At 43.0% G+C, this 24460-nt stretch overlaps 1 protein-coding gene across 1 annotated transcript; it reads left to right on the top strand.

Annotated features, from left to right (window-relative positions):
• Positions 1–8995: 8995 nt before the first annotated feature.
• On the top strand, positions 8996–23647 carry BPGM (bisphosphoglycerate mutase). The gene is made up of 4 exons (XM_051784490.1): positions 8996–9137; positions 10092–10182; positions 12556–13212; positions 20437–23647. The coding sequence occupies exons 3-4, from the start codon at positions 12612–12614 to the stop codon at positions 20613–20615; spliced, it is 780 nt and encodes a 259-aa protein (XP_051640450.1). The 5' UTR covers positions 8996–9137; positions 10092–10182; positions 12556–12611; the 3' UTR covers positions 20616–23647.
• Positions 23648–24460: the final 813 nt, after the last annotated feature.

The raw sequence follows: 24460 nt of genomic DNA, 5'->3' as shown, positions 1-24460 counted from the left end.
TTTTCCCTGCTGTATTTTGCACTGAAATGCAATACTGAAATGTATCCGACTGCTTCTCCTGCCTCAACTCACCATTCTCTATCAAAGATGTTCCAAAACTGGCATTTATGAGCATTGTTATGTATGAGGGGGGGAAATGTCTGTTTTCTCCCTCCTGTCAACTGGCAGTTACTTTCAACATGTTGTACATCCCAGGGGAAACAGAAAGACTGTCTAAAATTTAGAATGGTTGGATTTACTACGACTGGCGGTGCTTTCATGAGCTCAGCACCTCCAGCTTGCTTTTAAGTGCAGCAATTAATGAGGATTGTGGGCCACCTACAGCTGGTAGGAAGCAGTATGTGCTGTACAGAGTTGGGTTGTTACCTACCTATTTGCGGTCAGAGGTTACTTCCACTGGGAGATTTCCCACTGATTCAATAGCATGGAAACAAGCCATTTGTTAAAATGTCTGCCAAAATGTCTTTGTTCAGCCAGTCTAATACCAAACTCTCTTTAACCTATTTTTTTATACTGTCCCTGATGTCCTTGGAATGGCTTTCAACACTGTATGTTTTTCAGTGCTTCATCACTGAAAAACTCTGTTCCCCCCAGCAGCTCATGATGCAGCAGTGGTAGTGGCTCGGGCACAATGGAGGAGATAAGATTCCTCAGGATCTGCATCCCAGTGTTGGCCTGACCATGCTGTTATCGGGGGGATGAACCAAGAACAGCAAGAAGAGGAAGAACTGACCTTTTTTCTTTTCTCAAGCGCTTTCCCCACTCCGTAGTGTAAACCAGTGGGCTCGAGCTGATGGAAGAGGTGCTGGGATATCATACCAGGCTGGGAAAGGAGAGCTACTAAAAATGGTTTATGGCCTTTTTTATACTTTTGCTCAGTCGCTGTATGTCACCCTCTGGAGCAAGATGGGCTTCCCAGAACTAGTCACAGTCTGACATTTCCACAGCATTGGACCCACAAGAAACCTGAAGCAATATATTTTGGCTTCTGAGGAAAACCCAGCCAGTGTGGTTCTGAAACTGGAGTAACTATTACTGTTACAAATACAGGAAAGGGAAAAATCTGGGCAACATCAAGCTGAAATTACCTTCAAGAGGAACCTTTGAATTTAGCAGAACTTCAGCAAGCTACAGTTTTTGAGAGCTACATCAAACGGGGTGGTTTGGTGATAAAGAGAAGTGTAACTTGCCAACAAGTTTACACTTGAGGGTACCTGAGGGTACCTGTTTACCTGAGGGTAAACAGGATAGGAAGAGATAGTTAATAGAACTGTCAGGCAGTGGGGAGCAGACCCCTGGAGGCAGTGGAGGAGGTGTTGACAGCAGGCAGGCAAAGCAAGGCATGTTCACAGTATTCACAAAGAATAATAAGGTTACATTTTCATCTGATTCTTGTGTACATGAGAATCTTGCACTGTTTCATTATGTTGAAATGCAAATGCCTTTTCTGGACACATATCAGTTGAAGTACATTGTATGTTTATTTAGCTTAAATCTGTTCCCTACCACTTGAGTTAAAACAATAGAAAGCACTCCAGCAAAATAACATTCATCCTCCCACAGACTTCGCATTAATTTAACAGCATCAGTTTTTGAACTCCTTTAATTAAACTGCAACTTCCTTGCACAGGCCAGGACTGGTTGCTGCAGAAGCAGAAACATGTTAGTATCTTTTGTGTCTTTTCTTGAACTTGTGAAAAGAAACCTTCTGATCATAGACTGGAGAGGTGGATTTAATGTGGGACTGGCAAATACTTTGCTTGGTTTTCTCTAGGTCAAGCCCTGTAAAAAAAGCAGGTACCAAAGCATCAACAAAGACCAAACCTTCTCAGTAGGAAGAGTAAGAAGACTGGGCTTTGTAATGAGGGGAGAAGCAACTTAAATTAAATAGGAAGGACGCTGTGGTCAGCCTCCAAACTCAACTAATCTATAAATAGAAAATTTGACCATCCCAGACCTATATTCCTATCCAGTTTTCTTGGTAGGCCTGGTTATCACAGGGACGAGATTTTCCTCTCTCATGTATGCAGACGTGTAGGTTTTCTAAAGCTCATAATTTTAGAGAACAGGCTGCTATTTTTCTTGCCAAGTGGATGCTCTTGTTCTCATGGAAAGATATCTTCATGCTCCTTTTCAAGTTCCAGCAGTAAGCTGTGTGTAGCTTTGACAAGAAAAGAGATACTTCAAATGTCTTAAGAGTAGAGGAAATGATATGGGTTTTTTTTATAAAACATGAAAGTGTTGAAAATATTTTCCTCATGAATGAAGCACACAGTAAAACCAATGAGTTCATCTTGATTAGGAACAACGTGAAAAATACTACTGTGGAATCTGTACACTTACAGCTGAATAAAAATTGCTTTATAACCTGAACTTGTACAGAACGGGGGAGCCAGATTGTTGTAGCAAACTGAGTTTTGTAAATATGAGAGCAGAACTTTATTTGGTCTTTCTGCCATCACATGGCAGGACCCATGGGCAATATGAACATTTAGTGGGGATGCAGAAGGTCCAGTCATTCCCTCAGAAGTTCACTTTATTGTCCTTCACTAATCCATGGATCTGCAGTTATTTCACTGTATGCTCCAGGTTTGCTCTGGGGTTGGTCAGATGGGCTCCCACACTCTCAGGATCAGTCATTTCCAGAAGTAGTTCAGGACATGCAGGGAGGAGGCCACAAGCTGCAAATTGTTCTAGTGTGATGCTTCCAGCCATTGTCTTGTCTGAGGACTCTCACTTCTCTTGTAACGAGAACATGCCTGTAACCCAAGGGTCTGGGAAAAGATGGTGGCCAGGTATGGGTTGCTGCAGAAGCCAGGAAAATTAGTTTGACGAGTGTGTGCTCCCAGCTGCCCCTGCAAACGGGATGTAACCTAGAAGACCAGATAAAGTGGCTTCTCCATGTCTAAAGTTTGTATATTTAGAAGGGCAAGAGACTTTGGTCCAGTAGCATGGGCCTCATTTTATGATATCTTTCTAGAGGTATTGTACCCTTCCCCCAAAAGAAGACAGGTAGTTTGTTGCCAGATATAACTTCTTCAAATGCTGCCTTAAGAAGAGCAGGACCATACTGCCCATTTTTTTTTCTCACAGATCCATTGTACTGATCTTGGCTCAGTCCCTTATTCACTATATTACAGATGCAGACTTCAACAGAATACAGCAGTACAGAATGTTTAAACAAGTACTTGACCTACCCAAACTGTTAAATGTTGGTTAATGCTGCGGCAGGATAGTCCCATCCTGACCAGACTCAAGATCCAATCAAGCTATTAATCAAGCTATCAATCAAGATCAGCTGCTGGAGCCAGACTGCTGTCTTGGTGTTAACTCTGCTAAAACCATCCTGGTTCATCAAACTTTGAATACACACCCTACTTATATTGTTTTAGTGTTTATGTTGTGTAGTAAATAGTTCTGAATAAGGTTTTTTGTCTGATGCTTTGTATAAAATAAATTATTCATTTAATATAAATATTCTCATGTTGCCATCATTAAAATCTGTGGGACGAAGTGGTTTAATACCTCTATAATTCCTTTAAATTTGAACTGTTAACACAGGCTGAGGCTAAGATAGAATTCAGCCACACCTAAACCCTTCCCTGAGAAGGATGTTAGAAAACAAGGGAGTCTTCCTGCACCTCGAGACTGACTGGCAAGGCTTTGCTTTTTAAAACTTTCTCTAAGCCTTCCACTCTCCCATGACAAATGCCTTGTATCTCTGGGAAACAGAAAAGTGTCTTTCTTTGTAAGATAAAAAGGAGATACTGAATTACAAACAAAATACTTTCCCAGGTTCTTCTGTGGACTGATGGCAATAGAGAAGAATTGACTAATTCTGAATCAAAAAACAGTGGAAGTCAGGCACAAAATAATATAAATGAATGGTTTTACATGTAAGTAAAGCAGATGTGAGATGAAAATTTAAATTGAAAACTCTGGGAAGTTGGATATTCTGACTCCCCATCCTTGCATGATTTATTAGTCCTGTCTGTCATTCTACTCATGCTCCTTTTTTGTTAAAGAAATTAAGTAGGGTAGGGGGGAAGGAAGCAGGAATTAAATTGTGATACACAGCTATTTATTTAGCAACTTGACTCCTAAAGTTTCCTGGGAAACAATCCTGTAAAAGAGAGGTCTGATTTTGTTGCTTTTTAAGGTCAGGAGCAACCCGGCTGAATTCTACAGCAAAGTGTAACAGTGTGACTCAGCCCTTCTCTTTATATTATCTAATCGTGACACATAGGACAAACTTTTTCCATAGGAAACTCATTTTTGTGCTCCACTGAAAACCAAGCTAAACATCAGCCTGTCTTGTTTTGTGAACTGGCGTTGCTGCAAGAGAGCCACAGACCATGAAGAGAAAGGATACATCTTTGTGATTTGTAGTGTCTGGGAGAAAACAAACATCATAAACGCAGAGGGAACTGTGCACATGCACATCAACAAGGTCTTAGTTATGTTTGTTATGATGTAGAAGTAAAAAACTTTAAAGCAGCTTTTTTTGAGGTGAGCCACTAATTTTTAAGAGACATTAATACACGCAAACCTGAGTGTGTGTGGTGTGTGTTTGTTATTCTCAACATTCTCTGCAATGACATTGGAGTTTCCATTTTACCCTTTTGGTTGTATTTGCCCAGATTCTTATGTGTTGTTGCCATGCTCTAGTATCTGCACTATCCAGTCTGTTTTCTAACTAACTTATCACGACTGGACTAGACACCACCCTGCTGCTTTCTTTTTTTCAAAGGTCTTTTTAAATTATCTCTTCCCAGACAGTTTCTTACTGACGTCTAATGTCTAGACTGCTTTGTTTATCATGAGGGAAAAAAAAGGCAGATTCATCACAGGATTTTGTTTTGCTTTTGGTACTGCTTCAGTAAGTTAATTTGTATAATACTGTGACCAGAAAACAGTGGAATGTTCCAACCCAAAACCTGAAGTGTAAGCCACTCCAAATCCACAAAATCTAAAAGTGAACCTTGTAAATCTTCAAATTGCGTCACTTGCCCTAGAAAAGGGAAAAAGAATTGATTGTGTGAATTTTGTTTTCCTGGTTATTGACACCTTGTGAAACTTCTTTTAGAGCTATTTTTGGGGACTAGAACTGAATCCATGAGGGCTCCTTCAGAACATTGTGTTCCACACACTTTTCCATATCATCTAGGCATCTGTTATGGTAAAGTGTTTATCTGAAAAGGACCATGTAATAGTTTTCAGGGCATAGGGAATGTAAGGTTTTTCCCACGTGTATGTTCTCAGCCTGGGGTATGCAGAAGTAAAATACTTTTTTTGAGTTAAGACTTCAGCTGAATGGGCAGAAGTCTCCTTTTTTTTTAATTCAGAATAACATTACCAGTACATAGGCATTGGGATTGCATAAAAAATGAAGTTCCCACTTCAGGTTTGGAATACAATGCCTCACATAGTAGCTTCCCTCCATCTGTTTTGCATATAATGAAGGCTTTCATGTATTTTCTTCCTCTTTCTCAGTCATTTATTTGGTACTTAATGATTCAGAAAAACTTCTGCACTTACTATGATTCTGGTGACAAATGGAGGGTTAGCTTAAGTGCTTACACACTTTTTTTTTTTTTTTTAAACAGACTTTCCCTCTGAGCAATGCAGTTAGAGAGAGGAAAAAAATAAGTACTTTATTTTCTCTTTGCATGGGCTTGTACTTCTGGTTATGACATATAGAGAATCTACTGAGATATTGAAGTTATATATTGCCTCCATACCCAAACAGGATGAAAGCCCCAATGTATTTATATGCCTGCTACGTCCTCTCTGAGCTCTGACAGAGAAGGGTTTGTTTTCCTTGTAGTATAGAGCAAGGTCTGGTGTGTAGGGACATATGAAGAGATGGGCTTAGCTGAAGTGCCAGTTCTGAATCCTCTGGAGGGAACAAGTAGTGTGTTGTACTCCCAGACCTTTCTCCATGCAAATTTGGCCTCCAGTGAAAGTGGACCATCAGAATAGTTGCAGAAGAATCTCAGACAATATCACGGATAGCAGGCAGAGAAAAGACCAGATCTAGATCTTTTGTACAAGAAAAAAGTCAAGTGTTGAAAATGGTATGAAAGGGCCTGCATGCAAGGAAAAGGGGAGGATTCCCTAGGCACACATATGGGGGGCAGAGAAAATGGGCATGCTGCTGGTGGCAACTGAAGGTGGAAAGGAGTAGGGAGAGTCTAGGAAGGCAGGCATAAATTAATGCATTAAAGAAGCGCCCAGGAGGGAGTTTTAGAGAGAAGGTTTCAGAGTTATTAAAGAGTGCAAGGACTTGATTATATAAGGGTTTTTTTTGAAGATGAAATTATTAATGAAGACATCATATATCAAATAGTTCTAAACAAAGAGCTCAGGGTTTTCTGGAAATTACAGTGGGTATGTCTGCAGTGGTCTGTGGCAAATAATTTGTCTAGCATCGAACAAAGTAATTATTCAATGAAAAGACACCAGGGGCATAATCAGTGAAGAATGCTCCTGTTTGCCATAGTTTTCATCAATCATTAGTCAGCCTTTCTTCTTTCCAGTTTTGTTTTCTTCTCTTTTTGCCTTGCTCAGCTCCAGGCCTTTATTCAGGGTGGTGCAGTTGCACTGGTGCCCCAGCAGAAGTTTATGTGTTGAGGAAAGGAGTTTCCTGAACTGCATCTGCCATAAACATTCCAACTAAACACTACCATCTGGAAGGGCTCCAAAACAGAGACCCTGAAAAACACAGCCCAGCTGGTCTGAGAGATAATAGCCAAATGAGCATAGCTGTCTGCAAGAAATCACGCACAGGGTTTTGGCTTTGACCCTTCTGTCCTTGTATAGTTTGAAATGTGAATCAAATTCATTAGGCTGTTTTTGCCATGCTAATGAAATGGTCTTGCTCAAAAACTAATGGAGACAAGAAATCTGTATGTAAAGGCCATGGAGATCCTGGATTGTGGCATGGGTTACTGACTACTCCATTGTAACTATGACTGCATATCGGCATATAATGTTTCTTTCTGTCAATTGTATTCTTAATGATTGATGTACAGCCAATACATAGTGCTGATACTCAAGAATAGATGGGTTTTTTTCTAGGAACTTTGCTTCTTTTCCTTGCAAAGTCAATCAACCAGTTTTCCTGGAGGCAGGGTGACTGCAGGTGTGTGATCATGCAGCATGAGGTGGGAGCATTTCTCTTAACTAGTTTGAGATAGTGGGTGGCTATAATCAAACTCTTCTGGTACAGTGAACTTGAGTTCTGCATTGATTACATAGGCAGAACTGGGTTTATAGTGTAGGTTCTGGCTCAGACAAAGTTGACAGAAATGAAGTAATTGTTAACATTAAAGTTAGTGAGCGAGATGAAAAGGATTTTATGTGTAACTGTAAGTACAATTCACATCCAGTGGAAATATTCTGCAGACACAACAGATTTTTTTGTAGTTCTGTGTTGAGGTCAGGCATAGCTCTTTTTATCAGAAAAAGGATTGAAAACGTTCCCCTGAGATGCAGAATGCTTTCTAGAGTTCCCAAATAAATAAGGAACAAAGTCAGTGCAGTAACCATTGAAGAGACACAGGATGCTGCTCACCAACAGCCTGGCTGCTCTTACCACACTTAAGTGCTGTACTGTGCTGAGAACTGAGTGAAATGGTTTCATATGGCTGGTCCTTCTTTCCTACTGACAATTTAGGACCTAAGCCCTATAAATACAAAATTAAACACCATTCCTGCTCACAGCACATTATTTTAATACCTCTACCGTGAACTTTCTTAAATTTCCTTGTGTTGCTTTTTCCTATCAGAATCTGAATCCCCATCTTTTATTTTCATTTTAAGTTATTAAAAAGGGAAGATCACCCCTATCTCTCCCTCGTGGAGAGGATTATAGAGCACATTAAGTGTACACTCGGTTTGTTGCCCTTTAAGCATTACATTGTGGCTGTTCAAGGGTGAGCATTTAGAGAAGAAAATGTGAATCTGATTAGGTAGAAAAGATGTGCTCTGCTTTCTTTTAAAAATAAAAGCAGACCTATAGCAATAGAAGCAGCAAAAGAAACAATCTTCCCACAGCACTTCTCTTGGTTTCTAGCCAGAGCTGCTCCCTCCACTTGGTTTTGATTACTTTGAACTGGGATTACAGCCTGTGGGTATGAGGTATGAGGGCGCTGGCGTGATCCTTAGGAGCACTGACGTCTATTTTTTACTTTCTGCTCATTTCATTATGAATAATGAGATTTTGGATCCTCGCTTCTCGCCAAAACCAAGAAGTCCTTAATCCACAAGAAAAAGCGAGCCCTGCCCGGGAAAATCCCCGTCCCTGTGCCCCGTTTCCTCTGAACTCCTGGGAATGAGCGAGGGGGCGTTGGGCGGCTGCCCGAGGCACCGGTGCCGCGCTCCTTCCTTGGCACAGAGGAGGCTCCGGCAGAGGAGAACGAAGGATCCAGCGGCTGCGGGCAGCCCAGCGCCTTCCTTCGCCTCTTCCCTGATGCGGCGAAGGAGAGATCCGGCGGCCTCCCTCCCTCCCTCCGTCCCTGCCGCCGTGCCCGCCGAAGCGGCGGGCGAGGAGGCGGACGTGCTCTGGGGGCAGACGGATGCCCGAGGCAGCCGTGACTCCCGAAGAGCGGAGCCCAGCTGAGTTAGGCGGTCCCGGGGGTGGTTTCGTGAGAATCCAGAGGCTTGGCTGCCTCCGACCGCGTTCTGCCCGCGCTGGCGTGATCCCGGTTCCCCGCTTCACAAGGCGCTGAGCACAGCCCGCGCCAGCGCCGCCTGCGTGCCCAGACTCACGGGGGGAACCAGCATCCCTGCTGCGATCCCTCGGGCTCTCGGAAGCCGGGATTTCTGCAGCAGGAGGGGCTGGATAACTCCCGAGAAACACCCCCAGCCCGGGCGGGAACGGCAGCGCTGGGAGCGCTGGGAGGCGCTGGGCCCGACCCGGCGTGTCACCGCCCACAGGCCCGCTCTCATTGGCTGGGGGCACTGCCCATCATCCCGAGCAGCCAATCAGGCTCCCCCCGCGCCGCGGGGACGCCGCGGCCGCAATAAGACGCGCGGTCTGGCCCGCTGTGGGTCGGGTGGCGGTGGTTTCGGCGGGCCCCTTAGGGCGGCTCGGGCTTAGCCCCGATAAGTCTCTGGAGCCGGGGACGAGCGCGGTGAGAGGCCGTGGGGGAGGGGGTGCAAGGGCCCTGGGCTCGGGGAGGCTCCCTGCGGGGGCGGCTGGGGGGTGGCTCCCTCGGAGGGGTTGTCCCGGCGCTCCGGCGAGGGGAAGGATATAGTGTTTGGGACCCCTGGGCAGGCAGTGCTTCCCGAGGGGGCCGTGGGTGAGGAACCTCGTGTGTGCCTGTTGGTGTGTTCGTGTGCCAGTCGTCGCCCGGCGCTGGCGGCCGCCTGTGTTGGCACCGGGAGGTGCTGCCCTACTTCTGGGTGAGCCTCTCCGTGCTCGGGGAAGGCCGAGGGGCGCAGGTGCACCGTATAAAAGGGCTGGAGCAGGAGCCCTGGAAGTTCTGGTAGTTAGACCTTAAAACTGCGCCTGGCCGAAAGCTCTGCCGGTGTAAGGTGTTAGGTTGAGCAGCGTGTGCTGCTGTCCTGTGCTCATGTTTGTGTTCTATCATCGAATGGTTTGTGTTGGAAGGGGCCTTAAAGATCATCTTGTTCTAGTCCCCCTCCAACTAGACCAGGTTGCTCAGAGCTCCAACAGCCTGGTCTTGAACATCTCCAGGGGTGGGGCATCCACAGCTTCTCTGAGCAACCTGTTCCAGTGCCTCTGTGCTGGGTCCAGGTCTGCTGTCTCTATCCCTCCTCCTTACTGTCTCAGGGATTTCGGTAGATTTCTGCACGCTAGAGCTATGGTAATTGCAGTCTAAACAAATCTGGGGGAGGAAATGATATCCCGGGGCATCTGGAAGGCAAGAAACCTTCCCTTGTTGGCAATGCAGGAACTGTACGTTCACATCTTTTTGGGAGAAGAAGTTTGGTAGCTTTCCCAGCGCATGCAAGAGGTGTGTGTTCTATTTTCTTACAGCTCTGAGAGGAAATGATGGTTGGCATAGCCATTTGCAGTTGTGATCCCTTTCTGTGAGTGCTCGGTTTTTGTTCTTTCTCTGCAGGTAATGAGACAGGAGCGTGTGGTGGCCTCTATATAAAGCAGCTCTTGAGTCTGGTGGGATTTGTGTAGGCTATTCCTTTGCCATAGGAAAGGTGAGTAGGATTGTTTCCATGTGTTGCTCTAAGGCTTTCTAGCTTAAATGCTTCCATAATCGGACTGATATTTAAAACAACTTTGTGACCACCAGTCCTTTCTAAATTTGTTTGATGATGTGTTTTATGTAGCTGAACTGGAGTTCATGGTCCCCAGATGATATTAGGTCTTTGTATAACTATTTTTTTTTAATATTTATTAAGTTTTTTATTGTTTTGGCCAAAAGTACCAACCAGACTTGTGCACCTCCTCTAATGTTGAGTCTTGGTCTTTTGGTTGGGTCTTCATTTGATTTTGTAAAATATTCAGTCTGTTCCTGTAGGTAGTACCTCATTGTTCAGACTCATTGATTGTATCTGCAGAGACAGAGTTTTCTCTGGAGCTACTTAGGTGTACTAGTTCATGCTTTGGACACCTGCAATTTTTTAACTGTATCTCAGGGATGTTGGAGAAAGCATTTGCATCTTAAAGTCAAAGTGGTCTATCTGACACTTGCTTTTTTTATAAACCTGGGATCTTTAGGGGTGTAGTTTAGTGTTGTGTGTGATGTGACATGACACCTGAATCCTAGCAATAGCTGCTTTCTTTGCTTAATGTGCAAATTGATTGTTGCGAGTGGAAAAAAAGGAGCGTGCAGGGGGTTTTGTCTGAGGTGTTCTGTGCCATACACAAATTGTACTCTCTCCCCTTTGCATGAAATAAGACTTTTCTTTGTAGTTATCAACTGTCTATTGTGTGTCAGACAATATGTCCTGATATTCTGCAAAAATCTCAGTCCTCAAAAGCTTTTTAATCCTGAAGATGTACCATTAGGCAGAAGTTAAAGCTGGGGAGATTTTGCATGGTGTCCTTGTGTGAGATTAAAGGACAACTAAGGTGCTGTTACAGTCAAGATTAGATTACTCAATCTGTTAATGAATTCAGCTTTTCTGGACACTTTTTGAAAGTCTGCTAACAAGGAGCTCTAATATCGTGCTGGAGGTTTCCCAAAACCCAGTGTGCATGGGCCTATCCCATCCTGCTGACCTAATTCATGGTCACAGTGGGCCTGGATTTGAGACACTTGGAGTGTAATTGAAGCAGCTAATTTGAGATGATGGGAGATCCCTTAAGTGTGTCTCTTATGGATATCTAGTCCAAGGTTGGATGTGCAGAAATTGGACCTCAGTCTCCCATTGCCCATGGTTTTGAGAGCTCTTAACAGACACCTGAGTATACAGCAGTGCTCCCAGTGTGTAGAGTTATATTTTTATGTTTTTCCCCCCTGCTTTGTCCATTACAATTTAACCTGTTTCTCAGGTCAGAGTGATCAGGTGGGGCTTTCAGAGTTGCAGTACTGTGTTAGATGGACCTTTCTGGCATTGGATAATCTACTTAGAAGATCTTTGACCACCTTGCAGACCCTTTTGACCAGTTGTCAAAATGTATTTCCCATTGAAGACAATCAAGGAGTAGTGTTGCTTGGTCAGCATGAGTAAAGGTACTGTTTGACCTTATGAATGTGTAGCTCTTATTTAATGAGGACAACAAACAGGCCTTTTGTGCCCACTGCAAAAGTAAAAACATTAATCCTGGTGCCTGAGAAACTGGCATTGTACATTACAGGCAGAAGAGGAATAATATATTTGAAAGTCAGGAAGGGGATAGAATAATTTGTGAGGTCACTGCTGGATTCAGTGACATGAGGACTTGCTAACTGTGCATTGCATCCCAGAGTGTATGTGTTGTCACACTTGAGTGTGGAGGAATGATGGAGGAGGTGGCCTGCAGAAAAATCAGCCAGAGACTGGAATAATTAGCAGGACAGGATAGGGTCATGAGGAAACATATTATGCAGAGCATAATTATGGTGACATCTCCTTTGAGAAAAGCTGATAAGGTTCTGTATGTTGCCAGTTCCAGTTCTGTGGTCCTGCTCTCCAGCTCCTCTGGCTGAGGGCCACAGCTGCTGTCTGTGCCTGCATTCCCTCAGAGGCAGTGTGGATCTGGGAAGCCCTTGTGCGCTTGAGCTCCACGTGTTACTTCTGAGTTCACTGGTGAGAGTGAGATCTGCTTCTCTGGGAGCCTGTGATACTGAGTCAGGCTCTGTTAAAGCACTTGAGGGAAACCTGTAGACTGGAACAGCTTGTACAAATCTGCTCTTAATTAGTTGGTTAAGTGGGCTAGTTGCAACAAGCTGGGTGGAGGATGGTGCTTCTCTTACTACGCAAGAGTGGGAGGAATTCAAAACCAGGAGACCTCAAACGTAAAAACATACTCAGCAGACACTTGTTTCTTTGGTTGTTCTGATTCTGATAGTTGTTTACTTTTTGCTGACATATTGTGCACTATCTGTGGGATGTTTGATGTATCTATCTCATGTTTTTGTCCAGATGCATCGTTATTAGATGCCAGATCAAGTTGCCAGCTGTGCTAAGCTGCAATCAAAATGTCTAAGTATAGGCTTGTTCTCTTAAGACATGGGGAAGGAGCCTGGGCCAAGGAAAATCGCTTCTGCAGCTGGGTGGACCAGAAGCTGAGCAGTGATGGGATAAAGGAAGCTCAGAACTGTGGCAAACACCTTAAAGCGCTGGGCTTTGAGTTTGACCTCGTCTTCACCTCTGTGCTGAGCCGCTCCATCCAGACTGCATGGCTGATCCTGCAAGAGATGGGCCAGGAGTGGGTCCCCATTCAGAGCTCCTGGCGGCTGAACGAGCGTCACTATGGTGCCCTGATCGGGCTCAACAGAGCAGAAATGGCTCTGAATCACGGGGAGGAGCAAGTGAAGATATGGAGGAGAAGCTACGATGTCACCCCGCCTCCCATATCGGAATCTCACCCTTACTACGAGGAGATATACAACGATCGCCGCTATAAGTGCAGTGATGTCTCTCAGGAAAGTCTCCCGAAAGCTGAAAGTCTCAAAGATGTGCTTGACAGACTGCTTCCCTATTGGAATGAAAAGATTGTGCCAGAACTAAAAAGTGGCAAAATGATTCTGATCTCTGCTCATGGTAACACCAGCAGGGCATTGCTGAAACATATTGAAGGTAAGGGTCTTCTTTTTTTTTTTTGGTCTTCCTCTCTCCTCCTTACTCAATGGCTTGGAGTTTTTTATCTTGTTCTGTAATGTATGTTACTTATCTGGGCCAGGATGTAATGTTTCTAATCTCCAAGGAGAAAATAAAAAGTTAATCAGGAGTCAAACTGAGGCATGTGGAAGCGGAGAGAGTTAGGTTAATGTATTTAAGAAAAGGACCAGATGCTTTCTTCTTGTTTCTCATTTTTCATTTAAAACTACTGTATTCAAACGAATTTAGTGGTTGGTCCAGGTAGACAAAAACTCTTCAGGCTCAATTAATTTTGGATTTATTCAGCTGTTTTGTCAGGTTTGAAATCATCATCTGTTCATTAAACAAGCATTGCTGTAACACAGTAGAATGAAAGTGCTCGACTTGGGTTGTGGAAGATGTTCTTTAGTATTACTGTGGTGGGTCACTTTTGAGGCTTCATTCCTCATAATTTTTTACTTATGAGCTGTGTGCCAGAGAGTTCTGCAGAGAGTAGGTACTTGCTAAAGCTTAAGAAAATACTGTGTTTTTTCCCAGTATAGAAAGTGCATACTGGTAAACAGCCAAGTTGGTAGCTTAGTGTGAGGTTGCTTATTTATGTTTGCATTGGGAGGTACCATTAAAGGCCATCTGCTCCAACCCCCTTGCAATAAGCAGGGACATCTTTGACTAGATCAAGTTGGTCAGAGCCCTGTCCAAACTGGGCTTGAATGTTTCCACAGGGATGGAGCATCTACTACCTCTCTGGTGAACATGTTCCAGTGTTTTACCAGGCTCATCATAAAAATTTTTCTTCCTTATATCTAGTCTGTATCTACCCCCTTTTATTTTAAAATTGTTACCCCTTGTCCTATTGCAACAGGCCCTGCTAAAAGGTCTGTACCCATCTTTCTTAGACACCCGTGGGAGCCTTCTCTTCTTCAAGCTTAACAACCCCAAGTCTCTCAGCCTTTCCACACAGGAGATGTGCTTCATGCCTCTGATCATCCTTGTGGCCCACCTCTGGCCCTGCTCCAGCGGATCCATGTCTTTCTTGTGCTGAAGATCCCAGAGCTGGGCTTGGAAAGGACTTATCTGGGACTTGACTTAAAGATAAATCACATCCTTTGCATTGTTAGATTCTTCCCCCCTCCGTCCTCTTTCATCTCATGGCTTCCAGGTCATCCTAAACTGGAAGATGGAATCCTTGGCAGAGGATCTTCTTTTGTTGACTAAGGACTGTCCATCAGCTGCCCCACAGAAGCAATTGCCACATACCTGCTGGCTCTCCTGCTGTTTATGTAGTGGAGATTGGATTGCTGAAGAACTGGCCTGAAGGGTAGCATGAACAGAGACCTCTGTTATTTCAACCTGCTTATTTTTTAATTATTATTATTTTTTTTAATTTTATTTTTTACTTAAGAGCTCCTTAGCTGGGTCTGAGAGTTCCTTCTCTGCATTGCTGGCTTGCTCTCCCTTTGCCTCCCGAAAGGTTGTGAGTTGCTTTGGAGTCTTGGTGGAGTTGGACCTGATTCAAGACTGCTTGAAATTTTGCAGTCTAGTGTATTTATAGCACCCAATGTGAGATGGACTTTGTTTTTGTGAATTCTTTTGATAAGCTTAGTGTATCCTGTACTTCAGTGGAATTTTCTAAGCCTCTCTAGCTTAGTTGGAACCATTTTTTTTCCTCTTTTTTTTTTTTGGCATTTTGAAAACTGGGCTCCAAATGCCTCAAGCAGCAATCCTTCAAGGCTACATGACTACTTGAATGGCTTAGTCATAGAGTTAACTTTAAGTTTCTAAGCTACATCTTCCAAGATTAAATGGCAGTAAATATGAATGTTTTCATTCAGTTTGGTCTGATGAAACAATTCTAAGTGTTTCACTCTGCATTTTATTTTATTTTTTCTAAAAGACTTCAGAGTATCCTTGAAGTTGTTATTTCAAGGAGGTGTTTTTTTTGGAACAGGCCCGTGATTCTCCAAAACTGATGAAGAGCTGGAAATGTAGTTCTGCTTGCATGCAATCATCAGAACAGAGTGTTGTGCTAACAATGGGTTTGGATTTTGGTCTTGTTTTCTCAGTGCACAGAGGAGGGGACATCATTAAGGTGTATGAAATGCCTGTAGGATTTGCCATGCTAAATACTCATCCTAGATGCACAGGATATATTTACAGCTGATTTACTCAGTTCTTTGATGGAGGAATAGTTTTCTCTATCTAATAACTCATGTTTCAGATTGGAAACCTTTTAGCAGTGTCCCATTGTGAAGACATTAGTGTAATACTTTTGACCACCTTGCCCTGTTTGTATTGAAGTACTAATTGGGAGACCAAGTCCAATGGACTGATTTATCAGGTGATTTGCAGAAGGATTAGTGAGCTGTCTCAGCTTCTTTCTTTCCTCCCAACCATTTGACCCTGAGGACTGGTCCCAAGTACTTCAAGACATGGTCCTGTGGAAGGCCTGATTGTTGAGTTTCCAACCTGTTGAAAGGTTGTCATCTCTTAGATATGGTGTGGTGGTCACTGAGCCTTGTCATGCTCAGGGTTAAAAACAGAGGAGAGGAGTTACCTGGTCTCTTGAAGATGCAGATGTTGCAATCACTGGGCTTGACTGGCTGTCACAGAGCTGGGACAGATCTCTGGAACTGGGCTTGCTGGTAGAATGTGGTGACTGTGAAGGCCTCATGCTGGTTTTGCCAGCCTATGAGCAGGGAGAGCAGTGCCCTCAGGGTTTTACTTTCTTGCACTACTCTAAGTGTGATACTTGTGCAGTCACAGTATTCTAGTAGTTTACATGCTGGAGCTACACATGGTGTGACCTGGTGTGGATTGTATGTTGAGGGCTTCTTAACAAGATTACTGCTGCTTGACCTTCTTAAGGAAATACTACTTATGTGCCTGTGGTGTCTGAGTGCAGTTACAGAAAACAGCTTGAGATCTAACAGTTCACTGCTGTTGAAATGAGATGGTCTTGCTCTCCCTGTCATTCACCCCAGTCTTTGCTGTGTCCTTCTGCTGCTTATTTCTTGTGAGCTTGTTGAGCCTTATTGCAAGTTAACTTGGCCTGTATTTTGGCCACTGCTGAGCAGTGCTCCCAGAGCATCAAGGCTGTCTCTCCAACATTGTCCCTCAGTAGGCTGGGGCTGGGCAAGTTTTTGGGAGGGAATGTAGCCAGGAGAGCTGACCCCATCTGAACTTTGGGTGTTCCTAACCATAGGATGTGCTCAGCAGTAAAAGCTAAGAAAAAGGAAGAGGAGCATTTGTAATGGCACTGGAGCAACTGCTGTGCAGACTGAAGCCCTAATTAGTGGGAATAGATTGGACATCACCTGCTGATGGGAAGTAGGGAATAAATCCTTTGTTTTTCTTCACTTCTGTGCTTGGCCTTTGCTTGTGCTTTAGTAAACTGCCTTTCTCTTGACCCACAAGTTTTTTTTCCTATTTCTTTTCCCCTCCCATCATGCTGGGGAGGAGAGTGATAGAGCAGCTCTGTGGGTACCTGGTGTCCAGCTAGGGTCAACCCCCCATAATTCTTTTTGGTGCCCTACTGTAGCCCCCCTACTACCAAAACATTGTCATGCAAACCTAATACAGACTTGGCAGACATAAGGATGAAACAAACAGGCATGATATGCTGCAGCCATGGTTGTAGCCCTCCATTTTCTTTCTTTCCTTAAAACCTGCACAACAAGCTAACATTCTGTAAAGACCAAAAGCCAGATTCTAACACTGCTTACTTCCCTCCTCTTCCCTGTTGAAGTTAGGTCCTCCTTAGCCTACAGGGAGGACAGAAATTGGCTCTGAATATTTAACTTACTAGTTAAAGCTTCAGTATTTTCATTAAGCATGTGGGAAGGATGCTTTGACCTGATTTGGATCTCACTTACAAAGCACCAGTTCTTGAGCAAGTCCATTGTGGCTGAATTTATGCATATGGTCTTGTGTGTTTTATTGGATGCATCATCTGGCTTCAAGTGTAGTTGGCATGCAGGGGAAGAGGGGTGTAGTTATTCTCAGTAGCTGTTGTGGTTTTTGTGTTGCTCCAGCCAGAAGAATAGAAGGAAGGAACTTGGTAAGAGCAGGTGAGAGGGAAGGAGAAGCTGAACCAGCCTTTGCAGAAGCTGGCTGCAGGTGCTCAAAATCAGTGGGGTTTGTCTCTGTGGGACTTTCCAGTTTATGAATATTTCAAAGCACTTCATGGGCCACCATGAAGTGAATTCACCATAAAGGTGAATTCTTAAACTTGTGCTGAGATATTTCTGGTCTCTGTGGGTTTGATCACTCACAGTTCTGTTAAATGGAGTGTAAGTGAGCTGGGAAAGAATTCTGAATGTGATTTTTCAAAGGTCTTTTTTGTAGTGATTGTTGTACCAAATTATTACAATGTTCATGTACTGAACTGCTTCCTGCTGTACAGCTGGTGTTAAGGGACAGTGTTTAACATGTGATCATGAGAGAACATGGGAAATGTCTACTTGAGGAACGTAGTTGCTCAGTCAGCATTTTGTCTGGGGTCCTGAGGAAGTCATCCCAAGTGTTTCAGTAATGCCTGTGGGTTCTCATGTCTGTAAGTAGGTAGGACCTGGGTTTTAAACCTTCTTGGGTAAAGACTGCTTCCAGCAACACTTCAGCAGTGCTGAGACCCAGGCTTTGGGATTAAAGTGGGGAGGGAAGAGTGTTGATTCTTCTGTGATCTTACTTCCCATTGCACCTTGTAGTCAGCAGTTGAGACCTTGCTCTGATTTCACCCTTTTTCCCTGTGAGGTACGACAGGTTGTGACACAGGCCAGCTCAGATGAAGTGCAAGAAAAGGTCAGCTGGTTTGAGTTACAGCATGTGAAGTAACTGGATAGCAGTTACTGGATAGAGATATCCAGTTGCAGTGGCTGGAGTGTGAGGTGTAAACCCTTCCCTGGCCTCCTGGCCTGCGGAAGTGTTCTGATGAACTCTCCCTGCAACCGAAGAGTTTGTGTGACAATCCTGCTCAGCTTCTTGCTTCCTGAGGAACAGAAATACTTCACAGATGCTCTACCAGTGCTGAGATAAAGCCACAGGACACTGTTGTTTCTGTAGAATTTTCTTCTGACTTGAGCTTGCATTTCCATGCTTCTGGCTGTGAGGCAACACTTCTGTAGGAGGAGAAATCCTGAGGAGAAAGCCACCGTGCTTGTTGCAGCATGTTTATCCTAGACTGCACCATTTTGCTTTGTAAATCAATACTAGTTGACATTTGTGGTCACTTTGTGTTCTGTTAAAAACAGTAAAATGCGTTTCTGAATCTGTGTAGCTACAGCTAGTTCTGTTTATTCCACTCCAGAGGAAAAACCTTTTAAATATCATGGGTTGTGACCACATTATATGGTTTGCCTTAACTATCCTGTGTGACTTCATCTGCTTTGTGTATATATGAATGGTTTAGTCTGGGAGACTGAATCTGAGAGGTGGGCAGAACACTTCCTAGGCACAGATTCTCTGTGGATACATGGTGACATGTATGTTGTTAAAATCTGATGTTTAAGAATCCTTGAAATAAGAGCTCAGGCAGCTTGACTGCTTGTTTTGCAAACCAAAGTCTTTGGGAATTGTGCTTATGCCTGGTAAGCAGACTCAGTATTTTTCCCATTGATTTCTGTGCTGGTTTAAAATTTTAGATACTCCTTGAGTTCTTTGCTGTAGGTCTGATTCTTTGGCCTACAACAGCTGAGTATCCCTTGTGTGCAAGGATTGCTTAAACTGTCACAGTGTGAATTTTTTTTTTAAAGGGCTGATATTCAATATTGTAACAAAGTGTAAGTTTCTTGAAAGGGTTTGTTTCTGGTGCTCCATGCCTTTTGAAACTCAGGGCTAACCTAAGTGCTTGGGCTAATCTAAGCAAGAGTAGGTCACTGCAAAAGTTGCATGCTTGTGTAGTCTTTCTACCTCATGGTTAGCTCTGTTTTTTCTGACCTGTTGTCACCCTACTGTGGCTGAGTGGTTTCACTGGTATGGGTTTTCCTGTTAATGTGCTGGCTCTGCTTTTCTGCTTAATGTGAAAATCATTGGTAAATTTGCACCCCTGTATTCTGAGAACCATCTGTTTTGTCAGCTGTTCAAGAGGATGTTTTCTTGGTGCACCTTGGTCTGGTTTATACGGTGTCATCGCCTTAGAAGCTTGATTGTGTGCATTTTCTAAGTGTGGGTTGCTCAAAGCTGTCCTGCTTTACAACAGCAGGCTGCTGCTGTGACCTCAGTACTTCTAAAAAGGGGAGGAAAAAAGAAATATTGACATTCCCAGTGACACTAGCTTTCTTTTGCCTGATTTTCTGAGAGAATGTCTTTGCAGTCGCTGCTTCTTAATGGGACTATTTAGACCTTGTGTGAAAACTTTATTAGGATGTTTGGTCTCAAAATTCACTTGGAGTCTCTGGAGACTTGTGTGTTTGATGTAAAAATAACCAGCCATTTCATTGAGATCAGAACCTTCAGAATATTTTAATTAAGCACATCTGAATAAAATCAAATTTCTCTCCAGGTACACACTCCTTTAGCGAAGTGGAAAATACTCTAAGCTGTGAAGTTGACTTCTTCCCTCCTTTTTCTTCCCCATTCCCTCATTTGAAAGTGCAAATGTGAATATCCTGTATGTAGTAATTCTGACAGGAGTACTGTTGACACTGCTGTAAACTTGCTTATGAGAAATCAGATCTGAGTGATCCTGACAGTAGAAGAATTAAATACTGTCTTTTAAGACAGCTTGTGTGAGAAGCTTCACATACAAAATTGAAGGGAAAAATTAACCTTGGTATTCTGCCTTTTTAAAGAGGCTTTGTGTACTGGTTGTTTAGCAGGGGTTGTTTCATGTTGGAGTAGCACTTGTGGACTCTAATCATCCTTTGTGATGCATGAGTTGGGAAACTGTGGAGGAGAACCTATTGTTCTCCATGTGCTGTGTTAAAGGAACAGTATAGTCTCCAGGGCAATCTCTTTTTGTTCTTTTCACATGTGTAGGCTGAAAAAATGAAGAAATTCTCATCACCTCCATGAGAATTCTCTCCTTTACCTATTCCTAAAGCACAAACCAATCTGTGGCCTAGCTGGGAATTGACAGTTGAGTAGCTGATGGTGTTGATGGAGTCTGGAATGTGTGTCCTTGACTGTTTTAAGATTAGATAATCTCAGAAATAAGGCAATAGGCAACTAGGAAGCTGTGGGTGTAACTCTGTGTTTTTCCTTTGGCAGGCATCTCCGATGAGGACATCATCAATGTTACTCTCCCCACTGGTGTGCCCATACTTCTTGAACTTGATGAGAATTTGCACCCTCTGGGCCCTCACCAGTTTCTGGGTGATCAAGAAGCTATCCAAGCTGCCATCAAAAAAGTGGAAGATCAAGGGAAAGTAAAATCCGTTGAGAAGTAAAATGTCACTGACTAATGAAACTGTGTTCAAAGTGTGGTAGGAAGTGACAATGTATGTATGACTGCTAGGTTGTACTGTGTGAATGTCTCAATTTCAGGCACTAAATAATTGGAAGGGACAATTGTTGAGTCTCAGGTTGATAGCTTAACCCTTTGCCTTTTCAAAAACTGGACTTTAGATCACAGCATGAGGTTATCAATACTGGAAAAAAGAAATGAAGAGATGATTCAGGTAATGGAAACTTGTAAAGCAGTCTGCCCTAGATCTGGGACTGAGGATGGCCCAGTACAGAAAAAAAAGGGATGTGTTAGTGTTGTCTACCAACAGTCAGTCCTAATCTGTTAAGGAGAAAAGCACCAGCTTACTGGACTAATTAAGTCCAGGTTGTTACAGGTGCTAAAACTTTCTCACTGACAAAGTGGCTCCAGATAACTCTGTTATCAACTGTGATTCTTCTGTGTCAGTGGCAATGACAGTTTGTTGTGAATGGATTTCCCTCAGTCTTTCCTAACACTTCCAGTTGGACAACTCTCTGCCTTTGTTATTTTGAATCTTCCATGGCCAGTTCATGATCCAGAGAATTTTGTAAAGATGTTCTGACTGTTATCCTAGTTGTCTTTTGTTACACTATATTCCATTTTTTCAAAGGAATGTAGATGGAATTCTTTTTCCTCCACCACCTTTGCAAAGCCTAGCATGACTGCATTTTGCTGGCTTGCAGTAATAGCATCTAACTCAGACTTAAGTACACAAAAGAAGCACAGAGGTTTCCTGCTTAGTGTTTAAATTATAATGGAGCTCTCAGGGACCTGAATACCTTTGAAACACTTCTGTAACATTTAACTTAATAAAACTGGATATAGGAACTCCTCCCCCCCAAGCTTTCCTGAGCTGCAAAGATATCCTGATAAATATGTTCTACAGTAATATTACTGTGGCATTATCTGTATCAAATTCTCTGAAGGGCTGGAAGAGATGTATGAGGCAGGTAAGAAGTGTTACTGGGTGCAGCTCATTCAGCCGTTGTGCTGGTAGGGAAGGATATTCTGCCAAGCCTGAAAGTGTTCTCCAATAAACCTCTCCTCACAATCATAGCTTGATTCCTGCTCAGTGTGGCCTTGCTGTTGTTAGGCACTGATTTTGACCAGTTCACACTGTGGTTGGATGTTGTGTAGCATGTATGGCACTCTGATGTTCTCTTTGTGTACACGAGCATCAGGGTAATTCCACTTTTGAAGACTTGCTCTTAATCTTATTTGCAAATATGATACTGTTACTAAAATTTATATCTGGCCCACTGTCACAACACCTGAGCATCTTCATTCTGACCTCTCATAATGGCATGGGTGTCATTTGTGTGTGTGCTGTTAGAGCTGAATGTGTTCTCAGCATGGCCCAGGTACAAATATTGATGTTTATGAGAATTTCCTTGAAATGATGATGGTATAAACTTTTACAGTCCTAGGGTAACTGCTGCTTTGCAGTGAGCAGCTCTGTAAACTCACTTTGTTAGAGGATGTTTTTTTTTGTTTTGAGGAAAGCAATGTGACAGTGTGGTGTGCCTCTGACAGTCTTCCTGATATGTGGAGCAAAGCTTTCTGGGTATGATGCCAGGTCAGAGTAGTGTAGCACATAATTCATAAAAGACTTCTTGCTGGGAGGCAGTTTCTCTTGCATGAACTATGCTTGGGCTTCTCTTTGGTTTTGTTTTTGTAGCCCCTGCGGTAGGAACAAAGTTACATGTTTCTCTTTTGAACATAAAGCTGGTAGGTTTCCCCTTTCTTTGTACAAGAAAGGGTTTTACAGTGTTTGTTTTGGTTTTTTGTTGTTGTTTGTTTGTTAGTTTTTCTCTGAAATATTGTTAGCAGCTTCTCTGCTACTTTATTTGATACTGACTTACTCCTTTATGGGTTTTTAGTTTTCTGTGTGTAGAGTAACTCTGAATCTTAGTTGATGCTTTACAAGTCAGTGTGACAGATTGTTGATCAGCCAACGTTCACCTGTGAATGCCCTGAGAAGGGCCTCTGGCACTCAAGTGATTAAATTCTTCTCCAAACATTATATAATGTGTCAAGTTTAGTATCAAGTAAAAGTTACTGTGGGCTTGTAAACAAGACTAGCAGAGCCACCTGTTGTCAGTGGGAACTGCATGCATCCAGATGTGAGTGTACAGGCCATGTCCACATCCCTTTGGCATTGTGGTGTTGTAGCATAGAACTTCTTCAGGACTTGATGTGCAGCTGGAATATATGTGGAAATGAAAACCAGCTGAACTGGGAGATATGCTCTCTCTTCCCCTCCTCTTAGAGAACCCATGCTCTCTTCTGGGCAATGGAAAGGTAGGGTAGACAAATAAATTTGGAGAGCATTATTACTTCTTGCAGCTGAATGGGTAAAATTGATCAAAACATCCTTTCAGAAGAGTCATGGACAGTAAGAAGAGAACACTAATGTGATGTTTTCAGGTGATGCTGTTTTTACAGTGCTGCTTGAGATGTGAACAGTGACAGTGCCCTGGAAGTTTGACTTTGTGACTCTGGAGCGATGACAGAATTTTACGTGCACATCTGGCAGCAATAACACCTCACGAAAGTATCAGATGGAACCAACAGGGGATTTCATTGTTCTCCTTAAGATTATTTTAACACCTTGCAATGCTTCCTTCTGAATAGCCTTTTAATTAAAATCCTGATTCATAAAACATGTATATTGAAAAACAGAAACCAACTTCCATCAACAGTAGCATAAAGATTGCTGATCTTCAGGCAGAGCTACATGAGAGTCTTGCTGGTGACTTTAGAGATCAGTGGTTGGGAAGCATTTTCCCATATTTGAGTATGCCTCAAAATCCTATAAGGTAACTGGTGTTTTTACAGTTAACGTAATGGATGTGGTTAATTTGGTTTGTTTATGTATTTTTAACTTGTGGTTCATAGCAGTAATAGTTCTAGATCCTCTTGAAAACCTTTGTAAATAGGGAGGATCTGGCAAGTTCTTTCTAGCACAATAAATTCACCTGAAATAGAATTCAACTTGACTTCAGTCTTTTTTTCCTTCTACTCTCATCCCCTTTGTCTCCTTTTCAGGGCTGGTAACTAAATAAAAGTGACTTTCAGGGTTCCAAAACTCCTAAAACTGTTGTTCATTGCACATCACCCTTCAATTGGGCTAAAATAGTGTTAGAGCCAACATACCTCATGTTTGCATGTAAATAATTGGGCTGGAGGGAATACATACCTGTTCCAAAGCATGGGGACATTTGCTTGGGAATAATGAACATTTAGTTCTGGAACAGTGAATCTAAATGAATGCTTGCTGTTCCCCATGCTTGCTTTTCACTTTAATAAGAAGCATTTCAAACTCTAGCCTCTGGAGATGAAGTCAGCCCCTTCACTTTCCAAAGTGCTCTGATGCCAAGCAGAGTTGTAACTCGAATGACAAGCACAAGGAACTACAAGCCTTCTGAGGGCTGTCTTTTGTTACTGACCTTCACACAGAAGGCCTTGGATGGTGGGGTAGTGGGAAGCAGTGTGAAGGTCCTAAAAGTTGAATATTCAGATAGAAGTGGGAAGACACAGCAGTGTGGCTCAAAATGAATGCACACTGAAGAAACCAATACTGCTCTTGTGATTGTGTTGAGAGTGAGTGGGGAATGGAGCAGATCTTTCTGAGCCATTTGTGTACTGATATTTAACACTTTGCAGTTAATGTGGCTGCCAGCCAATTCAAAATTCTGTTGGTGTTTTAAGGTGTATTCCACCCTTTGCCCCGTCACCTTTTGTACTTTTCTCTGCCTTTGTAACACCTCAGATTGTTCCAGAGTTGTGTCTACTGTTTCCTGTGCT

This window comes from Manacus candei, unplaced genomic scaffold (assembly GCF_025592945.1).
Source record: "Manacus candei isolate 608988 ecotype Guabito, Panama unplaced genomic scaffold, ASM2559294v1 h1tg000018l, whole genome shotgun sequence".
Classification (NCBI taxonomy): domain Eukaryota; kingdom Metazoa; phylum Chordata; class Aves; order Passeriformes; family Pipridae; genus Manacus; species Manacus candei.
This window is presented reverse-complemented; position numbering and strand designations above follow the sequence as displayed.

Coding starts and splice junctions, on each gene's coding strand:
- BPGM (XM_051784490.1), top strand. CDS start 12,612: ATGTCTAAGTATAGGCTTGTTCTCTTAAGACATGGGGAAGGAGCCTGG. Junction 13,213..20,436: donor ATTGCTGAAACATATTGAAG/GTAAGGGTCTTC, acceptor TTCCTTTGGCAG/GCATCTCCGATGAGGACATC.